A 20,494-nucleotide genomic window follows, 5' to 3' on the forward strand; every position below is an offset into this window, starting at 1 on the left:
TTCTTAGGTGTGTTACCCTCTCAAAATAACTAAATTCTGACTCCATTCCTGATGCATGAGGGCCTTATGGAAGTTCTTAGGTGTTACCCTCCCAAAATAACTAAATTCTGACTCCATTCCTGATGCATGAGGGCCTTATGGAAATTCTTAGGTGTGTTACCCTCCCAAAATAACTAAATTCTGACTCCATTTGTGATGCATGAGGGCCTTATGGAAGTTCTTAGGTGTGTTACCCTCTCAAAATAACTAAATTCTGACTCCATTTGTGATGCATGAGGGCCTTATGGAAGTTCTTAGGTGTGTTACCCTCTCAAAATAACTAAATTCTGACTCCATTTGTGATGCATGAGGGCCTTATGGAAGTTCTTAGGTGTGTTACCCTCCCAAAATAACTAAATTCTGACTCCATTTGTGATGCATGAGGGCCTTATGGAAGTTCTTAGGTGTGTTACCCTCCCAAAATAACTAAATTCTGACTCCATTTGTGATGCATGAGGACCTTATGGAAGTTCTTAGGTGTTACCCTCCCAAAATAACTAAATTCTGACTCCATTTGTGATGCATGAGGGCCTTATGGAAGTTCTTAGGTGTGTTACCCTCTCAAAATAACTAAATTCTGACTCCATTTGTGATGCATGAGGGCCTTATGGAAGTTCTTAGGTGTGTTACCCTCTCAAAATAACTAAATTCTGACTCCATTTGTGATGCACGAGGGCCTTATGGAAGTTCTTAGGTGTGTTACCCTCTCAAAATAACTAAATTCTGACTCCATTTGTGATGCACGAGGGCCTTATGGAAGTTCTTAGGTGTGTTACCCTCCCAAAATAACTAAATTCTGACTCCATTTGTGATGCACGAGGGCCTTATGGAAGTTCTTAGGTGTGTTACCCTCCCAAAATAACTAAATTCTGACTCCATTTGTGATGCACGAGGGCCTTATGGAAGTTCTTAGGTGTGTTACCCTCCCAAAATAACTAAATTCTGACTCCATTTGTGATGCACGAGGGCCTTATGGAAGTTCTTAGGTGTGTTACCCTCCCAAAATAACTAAATTCTGACTCCATTTGTGATGCACGAGGGCCTTATGGAAGTTCTTAGGTGTGTTACCCTCCCAAAATAACTAAATTCTGACTCCATTCCTGATGCACGAGGGCCGTATGGAAGTTCTTAGGTGTTACCCTCCCAAAATAACTAAATTCTGACTCCATTCCTGATGCATGAGGGCCTTATGGAAATTCTTAGGTGTGTTACCCTCTCAAAATAACTAAATTCTGACTCCATTTGTGATGCATGAGGGCCTTATGGAAGTTCTTAGGTGTGTTACCCTCTCAAAATAACTAAATTCTGACTCCATTTGTGATGCACGAGGGCCTTATGGAAGTTCTTAGGTGTGTTACCCTCCCAAAATAACTAAATTCTGACTCCATTTGTGATGCATGAGGGCCTTATGGAAGTTCTTAGGTGTGTTACCCTCTCAAAATAACTAAATTCTGACTCCATTTGTGATGCATGAGGGCCTTATGGAAGTTCTTAGGTGTGTTACCCTCCCAAAATAACTAAATTCTGACTCCATTTGTGATGCATGAGGACCTTATGGAAGTTCTTAGGTGTGTTACCCTCCCAAAATAACTAAATTCTGACTCCATTCCTGATGCATGAGGGCCTTATGGAAGTTCTTAGGTGTTACCCTCTCAAAATAACTAAATTCTGACTCCATTCTTGATGCATGAGGGCCTTATGGAAATTCTTAGGTGTGTTACCCTCTCAAAATAACTAAATTCTGACTCCATTTGTGATGCATGAGGGCCTTATGGAAGTTCTTAGGTGTGTTACCCTCCCAAAATAACTAAATTCTGACTCCATTTGTGATGCATGAGGGCCTTATGGAAGTTCTTAGGTGTTACCCTCCAAAAATAACTAAATTCTGACTCCATTTGTGATGCACGAGGGCCTTATGGAAGTTCTTAGGTGTGTTACCCTCTCAAAATAACTAAATTCTGACTCCATTTGTGATGCACGAGGGCCTTATGGAAGTTCTTAGGTGTGTTACCCTCTCAAAATAACTAAATTCTGACTCCATTTGTGATGCACGAGGGCCTTATGGAAGTTCTTAGGTGTGTTACCCTCCCAAAATAACTAAATTCTGACTCCATTTGTGATGCACGAGGGCCTTATGGAAGTTCTTAGGTGTGTTACCCTCTCAAAATAACTAAATTCTGACTCCATTTGTGATGCACGAGGGCCTTATGGAAGTTATTAGGTGTGTTACCCTCTCAAAATAACTAAATTCTGACTCCATTTGTGATGCACGAGGGCCTTATGGAAGTTCTTAGGTGTGTTACCCTCCCAAAATAACTAAATTCTGACTCCATTTGTGATGCACGAGGGCCTTATGGAAGTTCTTAGGTGTGTTACCCTCCCAAAATAACTAAATTCTGACTCCATTTGTGATGCACGAGGGCCTTATGGAAGTTCTTAGGTGTGTTACCCTCTCAAAATAACTAAATTCTGACTCCATTTGTGATGCATGAGGGCCTTATGGAAGTTATTAGGTGTGTTACCCTCTCAAAATAACTAAATTCTGACTCCATTTGTGATGCACGAGGGCCTTATGGAAGTTCTTAGGTGTGTTACCCTCCCAAAATAACTAAATTCTGACTCCATTTGTGATGCACGAGGGCCTTATGGAAGTTCTTAGGTGTGTTACCCTCCCAAAATAACTAAATTCTGACTCCATTTGTGATGCATGAGGGCCTTATGGAAGTTCTTAGGTGTGTTACCCTCTCAAAATAACTAAATTCTGACTCCATTTGTGATGCACGAGGACCTTATGGAAGTTCTTAGGTGTGTTACCCTCCCAAAATAACTAAATTCTGACTCCATTTGTGATGCATGAGGGCCTTATGGAAGTTCTTAGGTGTGTTACCCTCTCAAAATAACGTTTATTATTATTATAATTATCTAGCAATCTGTGTCGAAAAAACTTTTATTTTTTTGGGGCACGTTTTGACCTTCAAAATTGCTCTGGGAACAGTACATAAATGTGTCTTATACACTCCTAAATATGGTATTTAAGTCTTGCAATAATTTAGATTGGAATATTTCCTTAGTTCATTGTATTGTATGTTTTCTCACTCTCAACCTAGTCAAATAAGGGTAGGTACAGTACATAAACTGACTAGAACTACTGACAGATCTATATCTGGTCGTAACAAACTGATCACTGATAGATCAAGAACAGATGAATAGCGTAATATCTTACATAATAGATGACCAAATTATTTTGATGTCGAATTTTTCATTGGACTATATCAAATATAAAGTATTTGACATTATTCAAAAAAAAAATTGTAAATTAAAATGAAAGACAAAAGGTATGATTTCATAAAATATACAAATTGATTAGATATATTTATCAAGTGATCACCTGTTTTATAGATCAGTTTGATGCATAGATTGCAAAAATAGATGCACAGATCGGTTCAGATACTCTATATTAGGCAATGATTTTTTATAAAATCGAAAACAATGCCAGTTGCCAGAAAATTGAAAATTAAATATAATAATACTGATTTAGTTTTGTCAATAAAAACTTTGTGAGTCATTCTCTTTCTGAGTTTTGTGGAATTAGGAAAAACAAAGGTTAGTGTTAATGTCATAGATGCCAAAGCAGTCCTTAATACAAGTAAAACTTGTTAATTTGAAATATGTGTAAATGGTGCTTCATGTAAAATTTGTAAAGTTTAAACTCTATGAGAAAACTGTTATATGGATGAAGACATGCTAGTCATGTGAAATTAACAAGAAATTCATTATTGTTTTTTTTTTCTCAAAATTTTGATACCAGCAGTCAATGTGAATGTTATACCTTACTTAACATTGGAATCACCTTCTTAATCTGTCTGCTTGTCATCCTGTCTGTTTTAATTTTGTTGCAGTTATTTCAACTCCCTAACAGTGGATTGCTTCCAAATTTGGGATATGACTTTCAATAGATCTGGCATACATTTTAAGTGATATTGGTTGCTGTCCAATTTAAACTTCTTGTTTCATTGGATTTTTCTATTTTGGCTCCCTTGGGCAAAGGCTGTGTGACTTATTGCCATCACTTGGCGTCCATCGTTGTTGTCTTTAACAATTTTTCAAAACATTTTTCCTCTGACACTACTTGACCAATTGGAACCCAACTTGGTATGAATGTTTCTTGGGGGTATTCTGCATTGAACTGTGGTGGGGATTTATGATCCATTGAAAAGCATGGCCGCCGTTAATAAAAATAGGACATAGATGTGGGACAGTATTTTTTCGCATATATCTCCAAAACGGTTAGGTTTAGCTGAATTCTGACAAGGTAAAAGTGGTCAGGATGATGAGATCTATCGATGGTTAAATTTTCAATTTAATCTGTTAAGCCATGTTGGAGTTATTGCCCTTTTTTCAACACTTTTTGCTATTTTTAATGTTATTTCTGTCATAAATCTTCTCCTCTGACACTATTTGACCAAATGGGACCAAATGTGGTATGAATGTTCCTTGGGGTCTCATGCATAGAACTGTTGTGGGGATTTTTTGCTGTTACTAAAAATAGAACAAAGGGGTTAGTCAGAAGTTTATCTCATGTATCTCCAAAACCATAAGGTTTAGCAAAATTCTTTCAGTTGCTGTAATGATCCTTATTATAAGGCCGACAAAAGTCTCCAAGGGATCAAAGTTGTCTGACAACTCCATGTAAAAGTTACTGCCCTTGAAAGGTGAAAAATGATGGTTTCTTTTTCCAGTTTTCAGCCTATATCTTGAAAACTGTGATAGATTGACTGAAATTTTCAGTTGTGGAAATGTTCTTTATGATCAGGCCTACAAAAGATTGTGGAGATCAAAGTTTTTGGACAACTTCTTGTTAGAGTTATTGCCCTTGAAAGGCAAAAAAATAATGTTTTAGCAGTTTTCAGCCAGTATCTTGAAAACTATAATAGATAGAATGAAATATTCAGTTGATGAAATTATCATTATGATAAGGCCTACAAAAGTCTTTTTTGATTCAAAATTGTTGGACAACTCCTTGTTAGCATTATTGCACTTGTTAGGCACAAATTTAACCAGGTGAGCAATTCAGGCTCCTGGGAACTTCTTGTTTGAAACTTCATTTTTGTCCTTGCTTGGCTGTACTTCACTCCGAAAAGAGGTAAATTTTTAAAATTCATTGTAAATTACCCTGTCTTCATTTTGAACTTGTGTAAGAACCTATTATTCTTTAGGCCATATTTAAGTCTATACCAAGCATTCTTAGGTCTTGGTTTTCCATTTAGACTGTGGTACAGGCAAGCTAGTACATTGTATGTTTAAAAAATTGATCATTACCAGTACTTATAGTCTAGGTTAAGGTTTTCAATTACCAGCCTAGACAAAAAGGAGTCTGTTTTTTACAGTATTATTAATGTCTCAAATATTGAATGGTAAAGTACAAACTGATTGCAGAATAATCTGTTTGTTTCTTTCTAATTACAGTTATTAATGTAACATTACCTGATGAGAAACAGAATTATATCCATAGAATTGGTCGTGTCGGCAGAGCAGAAAGGTGAGAGTAACCTGCTTTATGGAATTATGAGGATCCTTTCATACACTGAGAATTTTGATGAATGTTTTGCACTTTTTCATGATGAATACAGTGTTTTGTTTAATAATGTTATTTTTGTAATGTTTGCAAAAATGTGGCTGGTTTGTAATCAAAATGATTAAAGCATATGCTGTTGAGTTTATTGACTGAAGTGGAATTTTCTAAAGATTGCAACAAAAATATAACATATTTTTGCCTAAAACTGACATATTTCATGATAAGTTCACTCAGTTATTTCTGAATTGCTTGGATTTTCCAACTGACTACCTGCTCTTATGATCTTACAAGGATATTTTTTCCTCCTCCTAATGGCAAGCCTGTCCTCCTGCTTGGATTTTTCTACCTCCTCCAATGACAAGCCTACCTTCTTGCTTGAAGATTTTTACCCCCTTTAATTGCAAGCCTACACACCTGGATATTTCTACCTTTCAGGGTGTTCTGCATAGAATTGTTGTGGGGTTTTTTGATCCATCGAAAAACACAGCTGTCATTACTTAAAATAGAACATAGGGATCAGACATAAGTTTTTCACATATATTTCAAAAACTGTTTAGTTTAGCCATATTTTGAGGTCTACTGTGAAAGTACTTTAATTCATGGATGCCAGTTTTTGTGGGTCAGGGAAGAAACAAAAGTTCATGGATTCTTGAATTTGTGGTTTTAATGTTATCAGTATACACGCCAATGAGAATCTCTTATTTATTGGGAACTAAATTTCATGGTTTGGTCTACCCATAAAAACCAGGAAAACTGGTACCCCATGAACAATAGTACTTCCACAGTATCTACAGTAAATCTATTTAGCCATGTTGGAGTTATTGCCTTTCTTTGGCATCTTTTTGCTATTTTTAAAGTTTAGTTTAAAAAATTTTCTTTATAGAAACAATTGGACTGAATTTAATGAAAATTGGTATGACTGTTAATTAGGTATGAGCGTTAGGAATTTTTTATCCAAAAAAAACAAAAACGTTGCTTTTTCCAAAATCGAAAGTTGCTTATCACACCAGGTGATCAATTCAGGCTCATTAGAGCCTTTAGTTATAAGTTTTTGCCTAATATTTAAAAAAACATATGCAGATTGATGATACAATCCTTGAACCAATCTGCACAGCAATTTGACAAATCAATGACCGTTGACTGGTTGATAGAATAAGGATTGATGACCATTGACTGATCTTATTCCAGTTTAGTTATGTAATATGACAGATGATCTGTTAAAAATAAAACAAATGTAAAATAAAAGTACTAATTAATGTTGAAATCTATTGCCTTATGTAAATATGTGTAAAATTGACAAATAAAAACAATTGATACCGTAATATATATTGACTGGGCTGTTGTCTTGTGATGCGATTACTGGTTTAATGGATCGGTTTGATGGATCAATGACTGATCAGAAACTGATTAATGATCGAAGACTGATTGTAATATTTGTTGCATGGATTGATTGTAAATGGATCAAATGTTCAATATTTGAATATCTATTTTTGGTGCAAATTACAGAAAAATCTTTTATGGTCTCACTAACCACTTCTAACGTTTCCATTACTTTACATGTTAAAAACGTAATTTTCAAAGTTTCACTGTGAATGTCCAGGACAAATGACATCTTAAAGTTGCTTACTGTTGCAAAGCTTGGAAAATAAGGCTTCCAAAATCATTTTGCTAATGGTACGATGATTGTAGAAATTCTTCACAAAATTTATTTGAATAAATAATACTGAAAATCCTCATTTTTACTTGTTCTGCTAACTGACAGCATGGAGGCAAATTACTCGCACATGTAAACAATATTCATACACTTTTGTAGTTAATTACATATATGATTTTAAAGTATACATTCTCAGCTTTATTTTGACTACTTTTAATTATAATACACACAAATAATGCACTTACAATGCATATGTCTAGGTTCAGTGTGTTTTTGGTACTACATAGGGGGGTGGCCATTTGACCTGGAAGTGGTTAGTGAGACCTAAACCCTCTTTGAGTTATGGCCCTTGAAAGTGTCATTTTTAGCTCACCTGGCTGTAGGCCATGTGAGCTATTGCCATCACTTGGCGTCCGTCGTCATTGTCGACAAAAATTTCTTCAAACATCTTCTTGTCTGAAACTACTGAATAGATTTGCATGAAACTTATAATGACTGTTCCTTAGAGTATCCTGCACAAAATGACCGTTTGGATTTTTGATTGGTTAAAAAATATGGCCGCCATTACTAAAATAGAACATAGGGGTCAGACAGCAGATTTTTACATATATCTTCAAAATCATTAGATTTAGCCGAATTCTGATATGGGTAAAAGTATTCAGCATAATGAGATCTATCTGTGGTCAAATTTTGGTGAAAATCTGTTGACCCATGTTGGAGTTATTGCCCTTCTTGGGTATTTTTTGATGTTTTTGATGTTATTACTTTCAAAAATATTCTCCTCAGAAACTGCTGTACAGAATTCAGTGAAAGTGTGTATTTTTGTTTTTTTAGGGTATCCTTAACAAAATGACTGTTTGGATTTTTGATCAGTTAAAAAACATTGCTGCCTTTACTAAAAATAGAACATAGGGATTGTACAGTAGTTTTCTGCATATATCTCCAAAACAGTTAGGTTTGGCCAATATCTTTCAATTGCTGAAATATCCTTATTCGAAGGCCTACAAAAGTCTCCAAGGGATCAAAGTTTACAGACAACGCCATGTTAGGGTTATTGCCCTTGAGAGATGAAAAATGACTTTTTCTTTTTACAGTTTTCAGCCTATATCTTGAAAACTATGATAGATAGAATGAAACTTTCAATGATGAAATGATTCTTATTACAAGGCCTACAAAAGTCTCCAGGGATCAAAGTTGTCAGACGACTTCATGTATGAGTTATTGCCCTTGATAGGCAAAAATTTAGCCAGGTGAGCAATTTAGGCTCCTGGGAGCCTCTTGTTTATGTTTTTATTAGTTTTTGCCTATTATTATGAAAATGAAGCTGATGATGATTGATGTTATTAAAAAATGTTCAGCATTTCAATATCTATTTTGGTGCAAATTTCTGAGAAATCTGTTGACCCTTTTTGGAGTTATAGCCATCGAAAATGTCATTTTTTATGTTTTTATCAATTTTTTCCTTTTATTTAGAAATGGAAAGCAGATTGATGATAATTGTAAAATGATTAAATGTTCAGTATTTCAATATCTATTTTTGGTGTAAATTTCGAAAAAATCTGTTGATCCTTTTTGGAATTATGGCCCACAAAAGTGTCATTTTGACCATTTTTCCTGTTTATGCCTATTGTTAACAAACCAGTAGCAGATTAATAATTAATGTAAATTAAAAAATATATATATGTAAAAGTATGTAAAAATGTATGATTTTGGTGCAAATTTGGGAAAAATCTGTTGATTGCATTTTTTAATGAGATTTTTCGTACTTTTAGCATGTTATTTAATTAACATAAATAGAATAATGATTAATGTTTAAATGTTCAGTATCATGACAAATATCATCTGTGCAAAATTTGGTCCAAAGGTGTTTGACCATTTTAAGGTCTTGCATGTTTTCAACTTTTTCAAGCTATTAATCCAGATGAGCGATTCAGGCTCTGAAGAGCATCTTGTTTATGTTTGGTCCAGTATCAATTTTTTCATTGAATTCCTTGTGAAAATCCCAGACTGCATTTTTATCAGATTTCACATATCTCTTATGGCTTTCAAGTTATTAGCTGGTCAAAGGGGCCACACCCCCAACAATACAGCTTTTTTAGTTTTGGTCTGATTACAAAAATGTTTTTTTTTTTTTATTTCAAATTTTGTGCAATGTAGTGTCAAAACCGGTTGTTGTGTCCATAATGTATTGTAAGTTCTTATGCTTAAGTGTGTCAAACACTAATATTGTGTCCACACTTGTCCTGAAACTGTTCAGGGTTCAACAAATGTGGTTGTATCATGATGCGCTCTGCAAAGCTTTTATTGAACTAGCTCTTAGGGTAAAATCATTAAAGCCGTCTATACAATATTTTTTTGGGTTGTTTTTTTTTATTATTGATTTGGAATAATCAGGATTTCTTAACTCTATGGAAACTGACAGTTTTGACTAATAGAAAGCATAAAGTGTGTTTCTTCTTTGTAATAGAGGATACTGAATACAAGAAAATGACTGTCTGGTCACTATTTTTACTCATGGCATGTAACCAGAATAGACAAGTGGTCAATTATAGTGGGATTTTCTTCAATAAACAAGCTCAAAGGAAATCATTAACGCAGGAAAAGTCTGTCTATTGCTCTGTAATGACAGAATAAGTCATCATGTCTGGTCGTCTGTAAACATTGAAATGGCATTGAAATCTTTAGTATACTATTAAAACAGAAGTCTCTTTTGGGCAATGCTCTGGGGACAAAAGGTATACTACAGTACTGTATGGGCAGTGCTGTGTGGATAAATGGTTTCTTATGGAAGCATTATTATGGGCAATGCGCTGTGATAAATGACTCCCTATGGGTGTCCTTTTTGGACAGTTCTCCAGGGACAAACTTCAGGAACAGTTTGAGGTTTTTTTGGTTTATTTGTTGTTATTGAATGTTTTCTGGAGAAAAAAAAACAGCTAAAAATACTTATCTCCCTTCTTATCTGCAAAAATCTGAACAACCTGAAATCAGAGAGTCACATTCATGAAAGAAATATACCAATATGAATCACTAATGGTGCTTTCTATATGCCTTTGTACTATAGAGAACGTTGAAAAAAATATTCAATTAACTTCATCTCCATAATTCCTAGGTTTATCGGTATCTATATTGTATATCCATTGTTCTAACTGACTGATATTTTCTATCTCAGGCTTCTGTCCAGGCACATGTGAACTAAAAATATCGGCAATATCCAATGACAATATACTCTAACATCACTAATGAACATCTCAGCACAACATCACATCTTGCTGTATTTTGCTTTTTATCTCGACTTTAAAAATTGCTGTTTTCTGTATGAACCTGTACTTATTTAGAGTACCAGTTAAGAGTCAGTTGAGATCAGATCAGATATTAAAAAAATCTCAAAATTCAAATATTAAAAAATGCTCATGGTGCTGAGTAGAATTGAAAAATTACTTTAGGGTGGATCATACCTTTTAAAAACTAAGCATTTTTTGTTATTGTTGTCATCTAACAAAATCTTATATATTTTCCATTAACTAATAATGTTTAGAATGATCTAAATACATTGTGTTTAAGTTAACTTAAAAGAATTTTTTACTTAAAGGAGTGTATGGTAAAATTACAAACATTAATTGTATAAAACCTCTTTTAAGGGGAGATAATTGGAGGGAAATATGGTCTCACTTACCACTTCTAACGTTTCCATTACTTTACATGTTAAAAAAGTAATTTTGAAAGTTTCACTGTGAATTCCTAGGACAAATGACATCTTAAAGTTGCATACCGTTGCAAAGCTTGGAAAATAAGGCTTCCAAAATCATTATGCTAATGGTATGATGATTGTAGAAATTCTTCACAAAATTTACTTGAATAAATAATACTGAAAATCCTCATTTTTACTTGTTCTGCTAACTGACAGCATGGAGGCAAATTACTCACACATGTAAACAATATTCATACACTTTTGTAGTTAATTACATATATGATTTTAAAGTACACATTCTCAGCTTTATTTTGACTACTTTTAATCATAATACACACAAATAATGCACTTACAATGCATATGTCTAGGTTCAGTGTGTTTTTGGTACTACATTTGGCCATTTTACCCGGAAGTGGTTAGTGAGACCTTGTAATTTGAATTTTTGGGGGGTTTTATATACTACAATAAAAAGAGTTTGATGACCCCCAATTTTTTATTTTTTTTGAAATATGAAAGAATGTCAGGTAAGAGTTCTTTATGTAAATTTAGAAGATACTCTATCAACCACTTTTTTGATAGTTTGCAAAATAGTGTAATCTCCCACAGAATCCATATAAAAATTGCTTTTATTAAGGCACAATTATCTCGAAATCAAGTTTTGTTTTTTACATTAAAATCCTGAAGGTTTGTTCATTCAGTGTCATCTTCCAAAAAAGACAAGGAAAATTTTTTACAAGAAATATTAGGTTTGTTCTACTTTAAACTGGCTTTATGGCAACCACAACAAACATCAGCCATATTTGAAAGAAAGAGAATTGGTGGTATAACAAACATACAAAAAAATTATATTTTATCTATTTTAGAATGGGTCTGGCAATCTCATTAGTTGCAACAGTTAAGGAGAAGGTGAGTTATAATTTGTACATTGATACTGCTTCAGCTTGCCTCAAGAGGTCACGAATAACCATACAACACGCTTTTGTTAGTTCTTAGCAATCTTTGGTACTAGTGATCATTTTTTTGGTAATTGACCTTCCAAATCAATTATCTGCTAATTCTTTGATTAAACAATTCACAATAACCTAAGATTCGAGATCTTATTGTGAAAATAGGGAATATATAAATTTGTGCCATTCATTCTTGCATTTATGGTTAAGTCTGTTCTTTCTCAGAGCTCCATATAAGGAGAGTGTAATTGAGAAATTACCTTATCAAAATGGGCAAAAACCCTATTGTTTTGTCATTTAAAGAGTCTTAAAGAAATTAAAACACTATCTTTTAAAGCAGTTTTTTGGCATGACATGGGTTGTGTCCTTAATGTATTGCTAATGATGTACGGTGGTTCTCAACCCGGCATGGGAAGAATTGGGATTGATTTTATATACGATGGGGACATAACTTTTTGTAGGTTTAAACTGGTTTGGAGCTAGTCCTTAGTTTGTACACTTGTGTAATTTATGTTCAGTTTCTTCAATTTCCACTGTAACAAGGGACTCGGGCCTCTTTGAACTGATTTTTAGGTGTGCTTAATTGTGTAATATTTTTTCAACAGTGGCCGGATTTTAAAAGGGGAGGGTTGTGATCATGCCACAGTACATTAACCCTTTCACATTTTTTGGGCCTGTCCCAAGTCATGGATTTCTGGCCTCTTATTTAGTTTTCACCTTTAATTTCTTTTCTAAGTTTACTGAAGTATATATAGGAAACTCTTTCACTGTACTTGTGTATAATGTTGTTTTGGGGTCATCTGGAGCCTGCCCTCTGATGAGAGGATTCCAAAAAATTGGAACCCAATTTAGAAAGATTTGAAGGATAAAATGTATTGTTCATAGAAGCAATTTCTGAATAGCAATATTTTTTGATAGGAGGTCTATTTTGTCTGTTTTTGTTCTTTGATAATTTCATAGCATTTTAATGTGATTCATAAGTTTTTAAGTACAGCTCCGCCTTAAAACCAGGCAGAAGCTTATAAAGGGTGATTCATGCATTTCTTATATACCAAATATTTTTTTATTGCAAATCCTTCTGCAGGCTCCCTAGAAACGTATTAGGAAATATAAGTGCTAATAAAAGTAGTCCATTGGAGACATTAAAACTTAAAATTTAGTTATGTTCTACTACAGAAAAAGTACAGAAAAATTGCCGCCAGAATTTTTACACTATAACCAGTCAAAAAATATTTCACAATATGTAGCAGATCCAAGGACATGAACATAGGAAGAGTTGTATTAAGGACCTAACAAATGTATTTATACAGGTTTCATTGATTATCAGAAGATATGATGAATCATCACCTGCCTGGTTTTTAGGCAGAACCATACTTAACACGAAAAACTTAATTGTATGAACTGCATGATATTAATTACTCAGCTCATATAAGGGGTGATATTTTGCTAAAGAAAATCACAAAAATATGTTTTCAAGGGTTATTTCACTCAATCTGGAGCTCTGGACTTTCTTGTTGGATGAATTGACATCATGGTTTTGTTGGTAATGAATGAAAAGGGTGGAATTAGTGTCAATAGTTTATATTTCAAATTTCGGTTACAGTATATGAATTCAAAAAAAAAAACCAGTTTCTAAAATTCTATAAAATGAATAAATTGATCACTTTGAGTATTTGTAGCTGTCTGTGATTATGGTCATGAATAAACTATGAGGATGAAAAAATTACATTATCAGTGGTTTTGTAGATTATAAATTAGATTAAATTGTCTGTCATATAATCTTTTACTGTTTTCGGTATTGAAAATAATTCTCAAAATAAGTGTGACTGCCAAGAAGTTTGTAACTGGATCAATTTTCACAGTTGCTTATTTTGCAGTTTCTGTCAAAGGAGCATGTTTTTTTTTTTTCGGTTTAAATAAATGATTAGCCTTATGAAGTGTTAAAAATCAGTTCCAGTAGTACTGTTTTTTTTTTTCTTTTTGCACTCTTCTGTCCACCGCAAAAATTGCAAAAAAATTACATCCCAAAAATTAATATGTTTACAGTAAGCTGTAATTTGATCTGTGATGAAAAGGTTATTCTTATGAAATGATGTCTTTAAAGCATGCATCTAATTGTAAAAACTATCATGATTTATAGGGTTATTAGGTAGATAGCATGAAAAAAAAATGGAAAATAGTTATAGCAGGCTATAATCTGATTTGATATGGTTTTAAGCCTGGAGTATATTTCCATAATCTTATTTTAGAGCAAGCTCAATTTGTGTGGTATGCATTTCAAATTTCATTAGGATTTTATATGAAAAATCCCACAAGCCTATGTTATCTATTTTTGAAATTAACTAGATGGTTTTGACCCGTAATAATCTAGTTCATTATTTTCTTAAGTTATTTGTCTCAAAGGTTATGTTTGCTGTACTTTGATCGGATTAATTAGATCTGATTAATTGAATTGATTATAAATTTGTCAATTTTACAGTTGTTTGAAAACTCACTATGTGTTACAGACCCTGAACTGATCCACGCAACAATTTGACAGATCGATGAGCGTTGACTGATTGATCTCTGACGGATCGATGACCGCTGACCGATCTGATCGCAGTTTTGTTATATAAAATGACGTAATATCTGTTCAAAATAAAAGAAATGTAAAATAAAAGTATAAATTGATGTTTAAATCTATTACATTGTGTAAATATGTGTAAAATTAACAGAGAAAACAAGAAAAACAGTAAATTACAGTAACCGCTCTGTGGTCACGTGATGCGATCACCGGTTTAATGGATCGGTTTGACGAATCGATGACTGACCAGAAACTGATTGGTGATCGATGACCGATGACAATTTTTGTTGCACGGATCGGTTCAGGTACTGTAAGTGCTGTTGTACCGATGTAGAGGGCTTGTATACTTGATCAATAAACAGAGATAGCAAATGTGGGGAGAGAGTCCATTATTTTATGTAGTGAAAAAGGTTTTTGTATTAACAGATCAAAAGTGCAGCTAGGGAGCTTTGCTTGTGTTAAAACCACTTGTAATCTTAAAAAAATGTACTTGTTTGTCAGAACTTTTTTTAATTCATAACCTTTTTGTGTGGTTTTACAAATTTCTTTCTTTCTTTTTTTTTTGTTTTTTGAGTTTTGAGTTCACAGTTCTAATTTGTAGTGGATTTTTTTTTTTATCTTTCACAGGACAGACTAGTTCTTTCCTTTAGGTGGCTTTATTATTTAATTAGTCCCCATATGGTTTAGGTGAAGGGGTCTATAAGTTTACACTCCGTCTTAGTCCTACACATGTACAAGCTGTCATTAAAAACAAAGAAGCAAGGAAAAAATAAAGTATTTTTTTCACAACAGCAGGTTCAGTTTTTTTTTTTAATGTTTACCAATCGAAAGAATTCAGAACATAAAAAAAAAAACATTACAGATTTATCCACTTTAATCCTACAAGGAAACCAAAGTTATTCTAAATGTATTTGCTTATCAAAATTTCTGTAATTTATGTTATAATTAGTTAATTGATTTTTGTGCAGGTATGGTACCATTCTAACTGCAATACCAGAGGAAAAGGTTGTTACAACACTAACCTGACTGACCATGGTGGCTGTTGTATATGGTATGATGAACCTAAGGTATGTTTCTACATGCTGAATCTTATTATTAAAATCGTTTTTATTAACAATGAAGCCAGGTCTAGTAGCTGCTAAACTCTGTAGCTGTTCCTCTCTGTCCACCACACTTAAGGAGGACCTCTGTGAAATTGGCAGTAAAGAAACACAATTTCACGTAGTGTTTGTCTAGCAGTGTGGAAAAGGTCAGAGTAAGGGGGAATTTAAATTATGATTTTTTTGTGAGAATTTAGAAAGGCTTGATTGTCATGAAAGAAATACACTGTTTTACATAGTTTGAAAAAAGATTAAAAGGGTTTGCAGGAGTTGAAATAAGCACTCTTCCATTTGCCATCAGCAAGCAAATTTCATGATGGGCAAGTAAAAGTAAAACCAAGCTTGCCGGTTGGCCCAATTTATTTTTCTGCCTAACATACTATAAGGACAAGTGAACTTAACTCTGACATTTTTCAGCAAGACTTGACTAACTTGACCTGTTTGACAAATTTTCTTATTTCTACACCAGCATGGGGATGTGGTTAATGTGTGAAATACCTAATTAAGTGGCACCAGTATCAGGCATCAATAGAGCACCCATATCTAAGTTAAATTATATCATCAGAAAAACATTCCTAGGAACATCAAGTCATTAACTAACACATGTATTAGTTCAACTCATTCCCTACACATTCATCACTACTCAATAACTGTAATAATTGTGAAGGAATTAATTCTGTCTGATAGATTTTTTTGTCCCTTGTTACAAGACTTACTTTGTCTTCTTTCCATTTTCATGATTTCATGGTATTACCTTCTGTAAAATTGTTTTGAGTAATTGAAAAAAAAAAAAAAACATGTTTTATAGACATTTTCCTTTTAAGTGGTTGCTTCCAAAAATATAAGAAGCATTTCTAATTTAAGAAAATGTTCAGAAAATTACTGGATTTAAAATGTACAGATGTTTAATTTCATTAGCAGTTCGTTTGTTTTTTAAGAAGGGACGTTTTATGTTATTCCAGTGTGCATCTGTTCAATAACTCAAAAATATTGCCACCAATTTTTGTGAAACTGTGGTGAGTTGTTTCTTTTAATTGATGTCAGCTTCCTTTTACTTTTTATTAATTTCATATATTTCAGTTATTGGACTTGTAATATTCGTATATTGTTTTTGTCAATGTCCATACTCTATAAACATTTGGTGACCAGACAATAACTTGAATATAGGTATATAGATCTATAAAATTGTTTCACAATGTACTTTACCTATTAACGAATGATGAGATTGTGGTTGTGATTTGAACTGTATAGGAGTTCATTGGTTATATACACAGGCAAATGTGCCACACATGAGAATCATATGGTGTGCATCATATGATTATCATATGAATTGAGCACCATATGATAATCATGTTTCAGTTAACGTAAGAATATCACATGGTTATCATAAGATAATCACATGTTTTTCACAAACATATGATTATCATATGTTTTCAAGCCCATATTATCATATGAGTACCACATGATTAATATCATATTATTTTCATATGTTTACCATATGATTATCATATGAATTGAGCACCATATGATTATCATATGTGGCACATTTGGCTGTATGGGGATCAATTTGATTCATTACAATCTGTATCAAGCTTGAACAGTGTGTCCATTCTTGGTTCAAATGATCAGGGTTTAACCTGCTGGTAACAAACTGCCTCATGCAAATGGTATTAATTGATGTTTAAATCTACTGCATTAGGTGCAAAATGTGTAAAATTGACAAATAAAACAACACAATCTGTAAAATATATTGACCAGTCTGTGCTCACGTGATGCGTTCACCAGTTTAATGGATCAGAGTTCAATGGATAGATGACTGATCATGAACTGATTGGTGATTGATGACCAATCACAATTTTTGTTGCACAGACCAATTCAGGTACTGTAGTTGTTCACTACAAAAGTACATGTCCAAAACTCATTTAGATATGTTGTTGTTTTTTTTTCTTCTTTTTTTTATTATTATTATTTTTATAGAATCTTGGTGCAAAAAATGGATCTCACAATTATAAAACCATGCTTTATGGTTTCTTTTTTCAGTACCTTATAGATATACAAGAACATCTAGATGTTACTATTGATAAAGTGTCACCCAATATGAAAGTACCTGTCAATGAGTTCGATGGAAAGGTTACTTACGGGCAAAGGAGAAAAGTTGGAGGTTAATATATGGAATAAAGACTTAGATACTTCTTTGTCTAAGAATCAGGCAAAATGTATGTAAGGTGTGGCACATGAAGAAAAAAATGCAGAGATTTTTATGCATTATTTAAGTATTTATACCTTATAACCTTCAGAAATAACCATCAAAGTGTTTGTAAAGTTTGCCATTTTTAGATATTCATAGGTCAAATTTAGTTGAAATGCACTATGGATAAAAGGAGGGACAATTTCCCAGTAACCGGAAAAGAAGTATCTACGGCATAGATGCTTCAAGATAACTTTCAATAGCTTTTTGGTTGTTAACTAGACGTATTGAATATATTCAAGGCAAAAAAAAAAACCATTTGAGAAAAATGATGTGCCACCCATTGCCTGATTCTTACACAGAATGGTTCTTAGAAAAAGGTGACAGATGATTATATCACTTGTGTGCAATAAAAGCTGTCTTTTTCATTAAAAAAAATGACATAAACAACCTTCTGTAGATAAATTCAAATATTAAGAGAATATCATTCTCAGATTTACACCTACTTCATTGTTGTTATTTTAACCTGGCTCTACTGCCACAAAATCTAAGTTAGAATCTTGAGTTTGAAAATAGTCTTTGTCTTTTTTCAGATCACTTGCAATTGGTCACTAATACATGTAACTCAAAAAAATAGACTGTTTTTCTAGATAAAAGAAAGAACCTTTATTTTTTTCCTGTTTTTCAATTTTCATTTCAGAGTTACAGGGCTTTAAGTAGTAGTCTTTGTAAGAATCATGCAAATTCTGTAATATGTGATACACCCCACAAAAAGGCTACACATTTTTTATTTTTGATATTAAGTTGCTTTATAGGTCTATATGGTGAATTATATATTTATTCATTCCAATATGTCTGCTCTTATCAGATAATGGACATTAAAAACCCAACAGCTTCTATTATATTTTAGTGTCATTTACAGAGTTATCTCCCTTAGTCTTGAATTTTACAGTGCATTCTATATAATTTTTATCTCCTAAGAATCAGGGTTTTATGTAAAGCCACATGTTAATTTCTGTTTACTTATACATTTAAAAAAAAAATAACAAAAATAAAAATATGTAGGCTTTCCAATCATGAATCACATTTTGCATGATTCTTATCTGGAGTGCTATTTAAATGCATGCGGGGGGGAAAAAATGATGATATTGTGTGATCATAGGTGGCCTTGAGCTGACATTTTTCATCCTGGTGGGGTTGTTGTCTCTGCCGTATTCACCATATCCATTCTCATTATATTTAATTGATAATTGTTTTAGCTCAGAGAAATAATAATTGTCAACCACTCCTCTGACTCAAGAACTAGAAATGCTTTATGTCTTCCAATAAAAAAGTTGTAAGTTCATGCTAATGTATGATCAATGTCCATTTATTAATGCTGGCATCATATAAATTGCTCCATTATCCATATTAGAGACGCCAAAAACAAGGGTTGACTTCTAGAATGATGTAATGGGATTAGATTTATAACACTGCCTGTTAATTATGAGGGACAGTGTGATTATTGCTTGTCTTATTTCATTCTCAAAATTTAAAAACATTGATGTAACAGCATTTGTAAGAATCATGCGAACTTGATTAATCTGTAATATACTGTGATGATACTTTATTAGTGGATTCCAATTTTCATGGATCAGGGAAGAAACACAAGGTTCATGGGTTCCAGAATTCGTGGTTTTCAACTTTACAGTACATACATCCACAGGAATCTCTTATTTGTTGAGAACCAAATATCGTGGTTTGGTGTACCCATGAAAACTACAAAAATCAGTACCCCACAAACAATAGGATTTTCGCAGTATTCTGTGAGACCTGTCTAAACTGAACCCCTTTTGGACTTAAAACTTGTTTGGTTTAGGCAGATGTTTTGTTCACTAAGGTACAAAAAAATTTCAATGAAAAAAATGTGCAGTAAAGAACTTTAAAACGTGTATGGTTTAGACAGGTTTCAGTTATTAAGTACCATTCTGTGTAAGAATTAGGCATGGCATGGGCACATCATAATTCTCAATTTGGTCCTTTTTGCCTCAACAATATTCAAATACATCTAGAAAACAATTAAGTATTTTAATTTATCCTGAAGCATTGGTGACTTAGATATTTTTTGACTGCTTATATAAGGAAAAACTTTGGGAAAATCTTCCCACCATTTTTCCATAGTGCTTTTCAAGTGAATTTAACCTGTCAATATCTTAAAAATGTAAACCTTACAAACACTTTGACAGTAATTTCTTGAGGTTATGAGGTATAAATACTTCGAAAGAATATATAAGAAATAATCTCTGTATTTTTTCTTCATGTGCCACACCTTATACACATTTTGCCTGAATCTTAGATAGAGGAGTACTTAATTAATTAGGTTTCAGTTTATGTCCAAATGTTATCAAGTGTTACCATTTAAAAAACAGTTCTAAATCTCTGTCACCAGCATCAAATGCATACTAAATGTAAAGATTATATATCTGAGTCGACCTGTGCAGGTCCGGGTGTCAAAAGAATAGGCCTGCAGCAGCGCTAAGCTTGTCGTAAAAGGTGACTAAATAGTGCTCAGAACGCTAGCCAGGGGCTAGGGCACTTTGCCCACAGAACAACTGGGTTGTGTGCCTCAGGAGGTGGAATGGGGTACCCCTGGTGTGTTACATGCTGGGGTTGTCAGGCTATAATACGGAAAACCTGACTGCAAACCATAGTGGTGAACCATGTTGGGAAAGTTGCCACATTCCTCGCATGTGAAAGA

At 33.4% G+C, this 20,494-nt stretch overlaps 1 protein-coding gene across 1 annotated transcript in view; it reads left to right on the forward strand.

The window, feature by feature from the left end:
- Nucleotides 1-20,494, forward strand: part of LOC148616842 (ATP-dependent RNA helicase DDX1-like) — a 206,856-nt gene that overhangs the window by 179,162 nt on the left and 7,200 nt on the right. Inside the window, exons 24-27 of the mRNA XM_088583957.1 lie at nucleotides 5,506-5,578; nucleotides 11,823-11,865; nucleotides 15,438-15,536; nucleotides 17,610-17,730. Of these exons, the coding sequence (XP_088440083.1) occupies nucleotides 5,506-5,578; nucleotides 11,823-11,865; nucleotides 15,438-15,536; nucleotides 17,610-17,730 (336 nt within the window). The remainder of the gene's footprint in view (nucleotides 1-5,505; nucleotides 5,579-11,822; nucleotides 11,866-15,437; nucleotides 15,537-17,609; nucleotides 17,731-20,494) is intronic.

The sequence above is a fragment of the Perna viridis genome, chromosome 5, assembly GCF_037379345.1.
Source record: "Perna viridis isolate PV_CMFRI_1.1 ecotype Kerala chromosome 5, ASM3737934v1, whole genome shotgun sequence".
Lineage (NCBI taxonomy): Eukaryota > Metazoa > Mollusca > Bivalvia > Mytilida > Mytilidae > Perna > Perna viridis.